The following is a 13,379-nucleotide window of genomic DNA, read 5'->3' as shown; positions in this document are numbered from 1 at the left end:
CAAATGACAGCATACATAGAATGTGCTGACAAGATAGAAAATCACTTGTAGAAAAATATGTGCTTTATGTGGTGCTCTAATTACATATTCATCTGTATTACATCTAGCAAAATGTCACTGGCGATGTCGGCGCCTGCGCAGTAGTATCTATACGTAAGAGATAGAGGCTACTGCGCAGGCGCCACTGGTGTCATTTTGCTGGATGTAATTTTTCTAAGCCTCACAATAGCCACAATATTATAGGCATTATCAACAATAATATCAATGCTATTATATGCATTATGTAATAATGGGGGGCAGGTCAGTGAGGGGTCAGCAATGACCAGCCAGGTCTTTCCCCGGAAGGAACAACCACGGGAAGGGCAGTCTCCAATGAAGGAAACCACCTATGCCAAAACATGGTATCCATCCACAGACAGCTGTTTCGGGGTATTGCCCCTCATCAGTGTGGAGTAGGAAACTGGCTGGTAGGAGCAATGCCTAGTAAAAGACTGAAAATGAGGATGAATGAACTCATGGAGATCAACATCCGACACTGCAGAGACACGATCACGTGTTTCTCAACGCAGTGATTCTAGAGCACTGCCCCCATCCCTTATGGGAAATATGCAAAACATGCAAAACAGAAGCCGCGGAGACACCATCACATGTTTCTCAACACAAGCAATGACTAGCCAGGTCTTTCCCCGGGAAGGAACAACCATGGGAAGGGCAGTCTCCAATGAAGGAAACCACCTATGCCAAAACATGGTATCCATCCACAGACAGCTGTTTCGGGGTATTGCCCCTCATTTTCACAGTGAGGGGTCAGCGACCTGTCATAAGCTAATACAGATGAATATGTAATCAGAGCACAACAAAGCCCCGCCCCCGAGCACGAGAATATCATTAACTGAAAACTACAAATACAGATTACACAACAACCACAAGACGGATTTCATCACCAGGTATCATTGTAATCAGTATAACGGCGCTGACCTGACAGTGTCTGTAGGTTACTGAGCACAATCCTGCTGACAGGTTCCCTTTAAGACATCTCAGCTCTGTACTATTATACACAGTTCTCTTTAAATGTGTAATATTTCTTCTTGAAACTCATCTGACAGAAAATATTGGAGCTTACGATAGTTTAGATTGTGAGGTCACCGAGCCCCATACTCTAATTACCCCAGAGAGGTTTCACCACTAGCTGCTCATTTATTACTGATGGAGACTGTGGAGTTTGATCATTTCAGTAGATGTTATTGTCTATAGTCACAGTGTTTGATTACAGTAGTGTCTAAAATCCTCTGATTTAACCTCTTCCCGCAGCCAGTTTTGTGTTCCTAATCAGGCCCCATTATTAATATCTGACGTGTGTCACTTTATGTGGTGGTAAGTTTGGAATTCTTCACAAAGGATAATAGAAAACAGATGGATCTTACAAATTATTTTCCAGCTTCGCACTATACTCTATATACGATTATACTGTACTGTCTGGGCACATGGCAGTGTTCAGAAGGGAAGGAGCGCCATTTAGCTATTTGAATGCAGATCTAGCTGGAATAGTTTGCAGACACAATGTATTGGGAGCACTGTTCATGGTCACCTGGCTGTTCATGGTGGACATCTTTTGAGCTTTCTTGGCTCTATCTTCTCTGCTTTCCATATCCCAGGGATTGCCTTGCTCATCGCCCTTTAACACCCTTACATGGATCTGGACTTACACTGGGACCCCTAGGCTTGGACTTGCTATTCTGTAGTGTTAGATGGCAAGAAGAATAGTCAGGTAGCTGGGTCAGAACCAGAAGGACAGAATACAGAACCAGAAGACACAAGAGTAGTCAGTAAACGGGCCACGGTCACAACAGGGGATAAATACACAATCCGCAAGCTGAGCACAGAGGACTGAACCAGAGGAGAACAGCGCTGTATCTGGCAGATTCCGGCCATGTGCTTTGCGCTTTAGTAGGGTGTGGTACTATCCAATTGGCTGAAGTAGGTAGCAGATTACTCCAGCTGGACAGCAGGAACAGGTCCCAGATGAGATTGGACACACCATATGCAGAAGCCCTAATATAACTAAATGACAGAAAACCAGAATAGTCGAAATCCCCATAAAGTGATTCCATTTTATAAATTAATTCCCTGAGGGTTGTAATCTATACACACGGGGTCAAAATTGTTGGTATCCCTCGTTTAATGACAGAAAAACCCACAATGGTCACAGAAATAACTTGAATCTCACAAAAGTAATAATAAATAAAAAATCTATGAAAATGAACAAATGAAAGTCAGACATTGCTTTTCAACCAGGCTTCCACAGAATGTGTAAATCGCGGTGTGTCCACTAATTAGCATCACAGGTGTCTTCAATCCTGGAATCAGTGAGTGGCCTGTATAGAGGCTACAGATACTCACTGTGGTGTGTGGTGACATGGTGTGTATCACACTCAACATGGACCAGAGGAAGCGAAGGAAAGAGTTGTCTCAGGAGATTAGAAAGAAAATTATAGACAAACATGTTACAGGTAAAAGTTATAAGACCATCTCCAAGCAGCTTCATGTTCTTGTGACTAAAGTTGCACATATTATTCAGAAATTTAATATCCATAGGACTGTACCCAACCTCCCTGGACGTGGCCGCAGGAGGAAAATTGATGACAAATCAAAGAGACGGATAATATGAATGGTAACAAAAGAGCCCAGAAAAACTTGTAAACAGATTAAAGGTGAACTTGAAGCTCAAGGAACATCAGTGTCAGATCACACCATCCGTCGTTCTATGAGCCAAAGTGGACTTCATGGGAGACGACCAAGGAGGACACCATTGTTGAAAAAAAATCAGACTGGAATTTGCTAAACTACATGTTGACAAGCTACAAAGCCTCTGGGAGAATGTCCTATGGACAGATGAGACAAAAATGGAACTTTCTGGCAAGGCACGTCAGCTCTATGTTCTCAGATGGAAAAATGAGGCATATCACAAAAAGAACACTGTCCCTACTGTGAAACATGGAGGAGACTCTGTTACGTTCTGGGGCTGCTTTGCTGCATCTGGCACAGGGTGTCTAGAATCTCCATCGTACAATGAAATCTCAAGACTATCAAGGGATTCTAGAGAGAAATGTGCTGCCCAATGTCAGAAAGCTTGGTCTCAGTCGCAGGTCATGGGTCTTGCAACAGGATAATGACACACAATACACAGCTAAAAACACGCAAGAATGGCTGAGAGGAAAATATTGGACTATTCTGAAGTGGCCTTCTATGAGCCCTGACCTAAATCCTAATGAGCATCTTTGGAAAGAGCTGAAACATGCCGTCTGGAAAAGGCAACCTTCAAACATGAGACAACTGAAGTAGTTGCTCTTGAAGAGTGGGCCAAAATACCTGTCGAGAGGAGCAGAAGTCTCATTGACAGCTACAGGAATCATTTTATTTCAACAATTGCCTCCAAAGGTTGTGCAATAAAATATTTTAGTTAAGGGTACAATCATTTCTGTCCAGGCCTATTTCATGAGTTTTATTTTTTTTTTAATTTTGTGGAAGCATGGCTGAAAAGCAATGTCTGACTTTCAGTTGTTCATTTTCATAGATTTTTTAATTATTATTACTTTTGTAAGATTAAAGTTATTTCTGTGACCATTGTGGGTTTCATTAAACAACGGGTACCAAAATTTTGACCATGTGTGTAGGAGGAGTGAATAATTTGACTCCACAGCAACTTTCCGGAAATTAACATGCAGTGGATGTTGGAGTGAAAATTACACATTTGCCATTTTATTACCCAGCACATAGTGCCCAGATTGTGCTCCAGGAGACACCACAAATTAAGTGGATTCTTCTCACTATAATATTGCTAAATACAGGGATCCTAAATGTTGTTTGCGCACACTGCAAGACTCCGAAGTGAGAGCGGATTTTGCTGGATTGGTTTATAGAAACCTTGTTGCTTTTCAACAGCCTTTGAGCCACTATTAGTGTGGGAACCTCTGTTTTTCCAATGACAGATGATGGACCTGAGTGGGGACTTGTTTTTTGTGAGATGAGAATTGGTATTATTTTCGCCTACATAACATTGATTGGTTTCTTTGTATTCGATATTTGGGAGGCAGAATGAACAAACAGTTGAACACCACACACTACTGGCTCATCCAACAAGGTTTTCTATTACACTGTGAACTGTCATTGTCTTGGTAAATAATTAAAGCTTTTACATAGCTTGCCATTTTTATGGACAATTTAAGTAGAAATGTTCAAAAATATAAAACTAAAGGATATTTTAGTAATAAATAATAATTGTTTTTTTATCTTAGCAGATGACTGTACCAGGAGATCAGAGGGACAGTTGACATCTTCAATTTTTAAATCTGATGATCTTGAGATCCTACAAGATACAACTGAAGTGATTGCTATTACTCCAGATATATCATCATCCATTCATAGCAAAGATTTGTCATCTGATCTTATGAAACAGGTCCCATCTTCTGATTCATTACTGAGTAATAAGGGAAAGCAATGTCACAAAAAAGGCAATAAAAAACAAACTGCTACTAAAGCAGAGAAGTCATTCTCATGTTCAGAATGTGGGAAGTGTTTTACATGGAAATCAGATTTGGTTTATCACCATAGAACTCACACAGGGGAGAAACCTTTTTCCTGTTCAGAATGTGGGAAATGTTTTATACAGAAATCAGATTTGGTTAATCACCATAGAACTCACACAGGGGAGAAGCCTTTTTCCTGTTCAGAATGTGGGAAATGTTTTATACAGAGATCACATTTTGTTACTCACCAGAGAACTCACACAGGAGAGAAGCCTTTTTCCTGTTCAGAATGTGGGAAATGTTTTAACCGGAAATCAAATTTTGTTAATCACCATAGAACTCACACAGGGGAGAAGCCTTTTTCCTGTTCAGAATGTGGGAAATGTTTTATACAGAAATCACATTTTGTTACTCACCAGAGAACTCACACAGGGGAGAAGCCTTTTTCCTGTTCTAAATGTGGGAAATGTTTTAACTGGAAATCAAATTTGGTTAATCACCATAGAACTCACACAGGGGAGAAGCCTTTTTCCTGTTCTGAATGTGGGAAATGTTTTAACCAGAAATCAGATTTGGTTAATCACCATAGAACTCACACAGGGGAAAAGCCTTTTTCCTGTTCAGAATGTGGGAAATGTTTTAACCAGAAATCAGATTTGGTTAATCACCATAGAACTCACACAGGGGAAAAGCCTTTTTCCTGTTCAGAATGTGGGAAATGTTTTGCACTTAAATCACAATTTGTTAGACACCAAAGAACTCACACAGGGGAGAAGCCTTTTTCCTGTTCAGAATGTGGGAAATGTTTTAACCGGAAATCAAATTTGGTTAATCACCATAGAACTCACACAGGGGAGAAGCCTTTTTCCTGTTCTGAATGTGGGAAATGTTTTAACCAGATATCAGATTTGGTTAATCACCATAGAGCTCACACAGGGGAGAAGCCTTTTTCCTGTTCAGAATGTGGGAAATGTTTTAACCAGAAATCAGATTTGGTTAATCACCATAGAACTCACACAGGGGAAAAGCCTTTTTCCTGTTCAGAATGTGGGAAATGTTTTGCACTTAAATCACAATTTGTTAGACACCAAAGAACTCACACAGGGGAGAAGCCTTTTTCCTGTTCAGAATGTGGGAAATGTTTTAACTGGAAATCACAATTGGTTTATCACCATAGAACTCACACAGGGGAGAATCCTTTTTCCTGTTCAGAATGTGGGAAATGTTTTAACCATAAATCAGAATTGGTTAATCACCATAAAACTCACACAGGGGAGAAGTCTTTTTCCTGTTCAGAATGTGGGAAATGTTTTGCACATAAGTCACATTTTGTTACTCACCAGAGAATTCACACAGGGGAGAAGCCTTTTTCCTGTTCAGAATGTGGGAAATATTTTGCACATAAATCACATTTTGTTAATCACCAGAGAACACACACAGGGGAGAAACCTTTTTCATGTTCAGAATGCGGGAAATATTTTCCGTACAAATCAAATTTTGTTACCCACCAGAGAACCCACACAGGGGAGAAGCCTTTTTCATGTTCAGAATGTGGGAAATGTTTTTGCAATAAATCAGATTGTGTTAGGCACCAGAGAACTCACCAGGGGAGAAGCCTTTTTCATGTTCAGGATGTGGAATAATTTTTAACCAGAAAGGGAGTCTTGTTCCACACCAAATAACTCACACAGGGGAGAAACTTCCTTCATGTTTAATTGAAAATAAATCTTGATCACATCAGAGAAGCCATTTTTCCTGTTCATAATGTGGGAAATGTTTTAACAGAAATGGAATCTTACTACTAATAATAATCTTTCTTTTTATATAGCACTAACCTATTCCGCAGCCCTTTACAGTTTGCACACATTATCATCACTGGCCCCAATGGGGCTCACAATGTAAATTCCCTATCAGTATGTCTTTTGAATGTGGGAGGAAACCCTCGCAAACACGGGGAGAACATACAAACTCCTTGCAGATGTTGTCCTAGATGGGAGTTGAACCCAGGACTACAGCACTACAAGGCTGCAGTGCTAGCGACTGAGCCACCTCAACAGAGAACTTACACAGGGGAGAAGCCTTTTTCCTGTTCAGAATGTGGGAAATGTTTTAACCAGAAATCAGATTTGGTTAATCACCATAAAACTCACACAGGGGAGAAGCCTTTTTCCTGTTCAGAATGTGGGAAATATTTTAACCGGAAAGCGCTTCTTGTTAGACATCAGAGCAGTTACACAGGGGAGAAGCCTTTTTGATTTTCTTAATATAGTCAATATTTTACTTGGAAATCAGCTGTTAATAAACATCAGAAGCGTCACATAGGGGAGAAGCCTTTTTTATGTTCATAATGTTGGAATAGTTTTAACCAAAATTGAACTTTCTTAAATGGGTTGTCTCTTGTCATTCCTCATGTATGATGAAAATAGGATAAAACTAAACTTTATTAATTCCAAATATAAAACTATACCCATAATTCGCCCCCTGCAGGTTAGTCAGAAGGTGACTAATAGAAAAAAACATATACCCCACATCTCAGTATATAGGGTGAGGTGACATATACACTCACTCTCCAAGCCTCTTATTTCTATGGGTTTCATTGTCCTCACCAAAGGCGTCATCAGGAGACTATTTAATATTGATCTATATTCAAGCGCGACTGGACAAAAAAAAATTAAAATCATGTTATCTGAAACAGAAAACTAGCCACATATCGGCAGATCCCAGACTTCAAACTTTATACTTCGTATAGTTTTTACATCACGAGGGACATGGATCTATCATTCTACAGGAAACAACCTAGGGGTTTTCAGCCTTGGTTGGAAGAATACAGATCTGCTCCACTGACCATCGCTGAACCATGGATACGTTTGGAGAAGCCAGGTTGTGATCCTCGGATCAACTGGCCTTTTTTAGCTTGTATGGACTGAATGGATTGTCATCTTCCTACGCTTGTTGTTACCTCCTCTCTGTGTGTGCCACAGGTGGGGTAGCGACCCCTGGAGCAAATCAGCGGAAGGATGAGACTCTGCAATGTGCACTCTGTTGGGTATTTTGCTGGGACTGTACTATGTGTTATCTGCCTGTTTTGTGGTACAATAAAGCATTGCCACACTGCATTACCCTCACTGTGTGTTGTCTGAGTAGCGTTATGCCCATGTTAAAGGGAGAGCCTGCATTCGGTGGAATGATCCCTGATCCATGTTGTTTCGGCCAGCGGACCGGGGTGTGCGCTGACCACCCCATGTCTCCACAGGCATGCTTCAATAGTCTCAATGGGAGGCTAGAAGCTGCTATAACCCGATCGGTTCTGCTACATGCAGGCAATGATCAGATCACCTGCATGTAGCAGAGTTGCTCACTTGCTATGAGCGCCAACCACTGGGCAGAGCTCATAGGATCCGGCAGTGACAACCATAGAGGTCTGCTGGAGACCTCTGGTTGGCATGCCAACCTATCGGTGACTCGTGATCACGTGACAGGGTCACCGATGTGCGGGATTTCTGGCCCATCATGTGCGAGAAAAGATGTGGGCTCAGCGCCAGATCCCGCATCAAAAGGAGGGAGTCCGACATCAGCGTACAGTTACACCCGATGTCAGAAAGGGGTTAAAGGGGATTGTTTTTACAGAGACAGAAGTGGTAATCAATCATGTATACATACAAATAATTACAAAAATACACAGCTTCTAGTGTTAAATAGTATAGAGTTACCACAAGAAAATATAATTTGTGTAAATCATGTGTAGATATAAAAATTCAGGCAAATGTCAAATGTTCAAAAACAGCAAAAAGCAGAGATGCCGACCTGCCCAGACCTCCAAACAAATGCACTGTCAGGGTGAGTGGGCCCATATAGTTAATATGGGGGCAACACAGGTGCAAGAATACCGATGAGATAACCGCTCACAACCTACCAATGTATGGAGGGGCGGTTGCTTGGTATATTAATGCACAATGAAGACTTGTGTGCGGCGCTGTTCACACAATGGGAATGCACATCATCCAGGCTAACAGCATATTAGTTACGCCCATACTATTAGATCAGGCGGGCTGTCTAGTGCCATCCAAATGCATCCAATGTGAACAGACACCACAGTTTACAAGACTGAATGGGCCCAACTGCACCCTGAAAAATAAAGTGCAAAAAACACATATAAAAAATATGAGAGGTATTAGTTAATATTTTGGCCAAAATATGTAAGCAAGTAACCCACGTCATGCGTTGGCCTAAAAAAGTGTCAAAGGACTCACAGAAATTGCTTCTTCTACTTCCACCACTGCTGCTGCTGCTAATATTTTGGCGTTGAAGAATTGATGGTCCGGAGGTTGGAAGTCAACAACCGCGATTCGAACTGTGTGCTTCACTGCTGTCTTAGGGAAAAGCTCTCTTAAGGTTGTGTAAAAGCGTGTTTCAATACTCCAGCATTCGCTGTTCCCTTTCTAGGGCAGGGATCATGTGGCAAAATTTGGTTTTATAACGTGGATCTAATAAAGTGGCAACCCAGTAGTCAGCATTATTCCTAATCATAACTATACAGGCATCATGTTGCATATAGTGCAGCAAGAAGGCACTCGTATGTAGGGCTCTACCATGAGGTCCAAGCCCATGCTGTGTTGGTGACTGGGTAACAATGAGGCTCGTTTCCTCCGTCCCATCTCACCAACCACGAATAACAGAGGGGAGTATTATCCTCTTCATCTGACAGTTACTCGCCCATCACCTCTTTCTCCTCCATTTGTTCCTCGGATCTTGCACCTTCCATAACAGCTTGTCTGTTATCACCCCCCCTCGATCACAGTAATCCACCCTCCCTTGGCACCCACCTGTGTTGCGACAGTCTTGAACTTAGAGACAGTATTATCCCTTCTGCATCCTCCTCTGCTTCCTCCTCTTCTTCTGGGACCACCATCTCTTCCCGCAAGCTATTCAATGTCTTCTCCAGCATATAGATGACCAGAATAGTGATGCTGATGATGGAGGCATCAGTGATAACTATCTCAGTAGCCATTTTTAAACTGTGCAGAAGGGTGCAGAAGTACTTAATCTGTGCGCACTCTGTAAATGTGACATGCACCAGGTCCATACGGCGTTGGCCCAGGCTATATGACATGACATACTGCGTCAGGACTTGTTGCTGCTGCCACAGTCGCTCCATCGTGCAGAGTGGAATTCCACTGCAAGTCGATGAGGAGAGGGGTGTGAATGGCAGAAATGAGAACACAGCTTACGTGCCTTCTTGAGCAGTTCACCCAGGCCAGAATAGTGGTGGAGAATACGCTATACCACCAAGTTGAGGACATGAGCCATGCAAGGCACGTGTGTGGGCTTGCCTTGCCGTAGGGCCGCCACCAAGTTTGCACCCTTATCACCTTCCCTGCATGCAGGTTCAGCGGAGACAGCCATTGATCAAACTGAGCCTGGAGAACTGTCCACAACTCTTCAGCTGTATGACTGCAATCTCCAAGACATATCAATTTTAAGACTGCCTGATTGCAGAGAGCCCTGGCTGTGCAGTACGGAGGTGGTGGGGATCTGCTCCGCACTTGGAACGCGTGTCTCATTAAGGCAGAGGTTGAGGGCACAGGTGGAGGCCCTAAAAGTGATAGAGGAGGCAAAAGCAGTGGAGGAAGTGTTAAATGTAGAGGTTTGTCCTGCAAGCCTTGGGGATTCCAAGACTTGTGGAGCAGTACCTGTCCCCACAGCCAGTAGAGTCACCCAGTGCCCAGTCAGCGAGATGTGACCCCCTTGGCCATGCTTACTCATCCAAGTGTCTGTGATGACACACTCCCCATGCACACTAGACTGTATAATCTCTAGACTATAATCTAGACTATACTGACTAGATGTTTCTTATCAAAAACATCCACAAAGGCACTATAAGCCGACGGTAATCCGAAGAGAACAGGAGAAGGAAGAGGGGTACCCACGGGATGCAGCGGCAGCAGGCACCGAGCCTGAAAAGACCCCCCCAGCGCAAGACGTTGCCGCTATGCCAATCTAAGGTGGGCTCGTGGAGCCCAGCCAAGGGAGACCGAGTAGGATTGGATGGGAAAGACCTGCCAAGACATAAAACATAATTTTCTCCTTGTGCAGGGCTCCTACCTGCAACTCTACCTCATGAGTGACATGGGTAACTGTCTCTAGCAGGGGTCGACCATCTGCGGAAGTGAGACTTTGAGGGTTCTCTAAGGGCCTCACAGGAACAGAAAATTTGTTGACCTCCTCAAGCCTAATAAAATTTCCGGCAGCACCCGAGTCCACATAGGCCACCAGAGAAGCCCGCTTCCCATCAACATGCAAGAGGACAGACAAAGTGAGGGGTAGAGAGGTATCACAAACACCCAGGAAGGCCTCTCTTACCTGGCCTAGGTGGAGGAGTTTTCTGGACGGTCAGGACAAGTTTGGAGCAAATGGGAGCCGCTACCGCAGTAGAAACAAAGACCCTGGAGGGTTCTCTCCCTACAACGCTGGTCAGAGAGCTTCAGGCAGTCCACCTGCATAGGTTAGGGAGCAGAGGCAGAGAAGAGGATCCTGGGTCGGGAACTGGGTGGTCTGCAAAGAGAAGATAAAGGACGAGAAACCCTTCTCTCCCTGGCCCGTTCCTGAAACTGGAGATCTATCCGTGTGGCCAGGGAAATCAAATCCTCCAGAGCTGTAGGGGTATCACGACCAGTGAGCTCATCTTTAATATGACTCGAGAGACCTCGCCAGAAAGCGTCCACCAACGCCTCGTTATTCCAACCTAAGTCGGCGGACAGGGTCCTGAACTGTATGGCGTACTGGCCCACGGTTAAGGAACCTTGGCAGAGGCTAAACAAAGCCTCAGTGGTGGAGGCTAATCGACCCAGTTCGTCAAAAACCCGACGGAAAGTGTCCATAAATACAGATAACTGGGAAACCACAGGGTCATCACGCTCCCAGAGGGGATTGACCCAAGCCAGAGCGTCCCCCTCTAGGTGAGAGATGATGAAGGCCACTTTGGCTCGGTCTGTGGGGTACTGCTGGGGCAGTAATTCAAAATGAAGACGGCACTGATTTAGAAAACCCCGGCATAATTTGGCGTCACCGCTATACCGGGGTGGTTTGGCCAACTGCGGAGGAGGATGGGAACCCGCAGCAGGAGGAGCAGAGGCGGCCGACTGCAAGGCAAGCAACCGACCGTCTATTGAAGCCATATAGCTGAGGATATGTGACTGGGTATCACGCTGCTGCGCCAATTCTTGCTGTAAGCCAGCCAACTGGGCAGCGTTACCACGGTCAGAGGATTGGAGAGCGGAAAGACGCGAGTCCATAGTTTTCATAAAGGACATCAACGCATCTGGTTTTCCTGAAGGAAAACCAAATCTTTTTGGGCAGCCGTGGCTCCAGCGGGATCAGCAACCTGTTACGGTTGCTGTAGCAAGAGGAATGCAGAGACAACCCGGAAGTGGACCCTCTGGGTCACGGCTCCAGAGCCCCTAAGGGCGAGCGTCCAGGTGAGAACCACCCCCTATACAGGGAGTGTTAGGGGTAGACCCCCAGGGGATAGAACCGCGACAGCCGGAACCAAAGGGACGACTGGGCTTAGACAGGAGAGGAGGCACAGGCGAATCCGTACAGGGAGCCCAGGGGAACACAGAGGCCGTGGAGAACAGGCGGAGCGCAGGACCGGAGCGCAGCGGGTGGCAATAGCTGGAGGCTGCAAAAGCAGAAGTACTGATAAAACACAAAACGGGAGGATGGAAGGAGCAGGACAGGGAAGGAGTAAGGACCAACAGAGGGTACCGTATAGCAAGAGTGCAGAGGGAGAGCTGTCGGAGGCAGCGCAGGTGGAGGCAAAGGGAGAGGGAACTGAAGATACAGCACACAGCGAAGGCAGAGGTAAGAATAGAGGTACTTAAGACCAGGGACACTGCACAGACAGAGGCAGGGTAGAAGGGGCCTGTAACACAGAGAACGCTATGAGACAGCGTCACCGCATTAGTAGAACAGGCGTCTTACCTGTCCAGACGCCGGGCATAAGTAGCACTGGGTGCCGCCATGTTGGAGGCGGGGCCAGCGTGTCATACTACCCAGGGGGCTGCGCACCAGGAGGGAGGCAGTGCGCAGGCGCCCGACGCCGAGGGAGCCGGAGGCCGGGCGTGGGGACATGTCAGGAAGCGCGTGCAACAAGGTAAGTGGAACCCGGGGCCGTGACAGCCACCTTCAATCCCTTCATGGACGTCACTGTTGAATGATAAATTCATTGTTATTTTTTCTTTTTCACTTACCTGGGATGACAGTCCAGTATTGCTGGGTCTCTCTGATGGGCTCTGCTTACAGAAATCAATCTTTTAACAAACTCTCCTCTTCTTCATAGTCCTGGTTTGTACACTACATGATCTGGATGTTAGGAATAATTTTCTCCCTCCAGTTGAAAAGCTGCAAGGGAGATAAGATTTGGTCTGAATATGTCCTCTGGTGGCTAGCCCGAGCTACAAAACGTTTCACGGGGCATCCTAAATCATCACATACACATTTGTCATGACCTGTGGCAAAAAAGGGCAATTCAGCTTCCACTCCAAAATCTTTCTTGTGATGGCAGGCATTTATAAAGTTTTCTTATGTTTGTACTGTGCAGAAGAGGCATCCGGGAAGTAGTAGACCTTGTTCAAACTTGGCAGGATGTCAGTTTTTATCACTGAAATCATTTGTTGGGGGAACAGATGAACAGCTATGAATCATAAAGTAAGCACTCAGATATTATAAGTGCACTGTTGTATTTTACTTCTGACTGCAATGCCGGGTCCGGTTTTCCCCCCATTGACTTGCATTAGCGCCGGATCGGGCCGGATGGCCATGCGTTTCATCCGGTTTTCGCTGGATCCGGCAATG

The 13,379-nt window shown here is 44.7% G+C and overlaps 2 protein-coding genes across 2 annotated transcripts in view; both read left to right on the top strand.

Annotated features, from left to right (window-relative positions):
• Positions 1 to 6,344, top strand: part of LOC141075732 (uncharacterized) — a 79,722-nt gene extending 73,378 nt beyond the window's left edge. Inside the window, exon 3 of the mRNA XM_073562880.1 lies at positions 4,547 to 6,344. Coding sequence (XP_073418981.1) covers positions 4,547 to 6,169 — 1,623 coding nt within the window. The 3' untranslated portion in view covers positions 6,170 to 6,344. The remainder of the gene's footprint in view (positions 1 to 4,546) is intronic.
• The window catches only part of LOC141075744 (uncharacterized), a 559,419-nt gene that overhangs the window by 110,236 nt on the left and 435,804 nt on the right, over positions 1 to 13,379 (top strand). The gene's annotated exons all lie outside the window — the stretch shown is intronic.

The sequence above is a fragment of the Dendrobates tinctorius genome, unplaced genomic scaffold, assembly GCF_039654945.1.
Source record: "Dendrobates tinctorius isolate UK_male_01 unplaced genomic scaffold, ASM3965494v1 ptg000368l, whole genome shotgun sequence".
Lineage (NCBI taxonomy): Eukaryota > Metazoa > Chordata > Amphibia > Anura > Dendrobatidae > Dendrobates > Dendrobates tinctorius.
The sequence above is the reverse complement of the archived record's forward strand: the minus strand, read 5'-3'. Positions and strand labels throughout refer to the sequence as shown.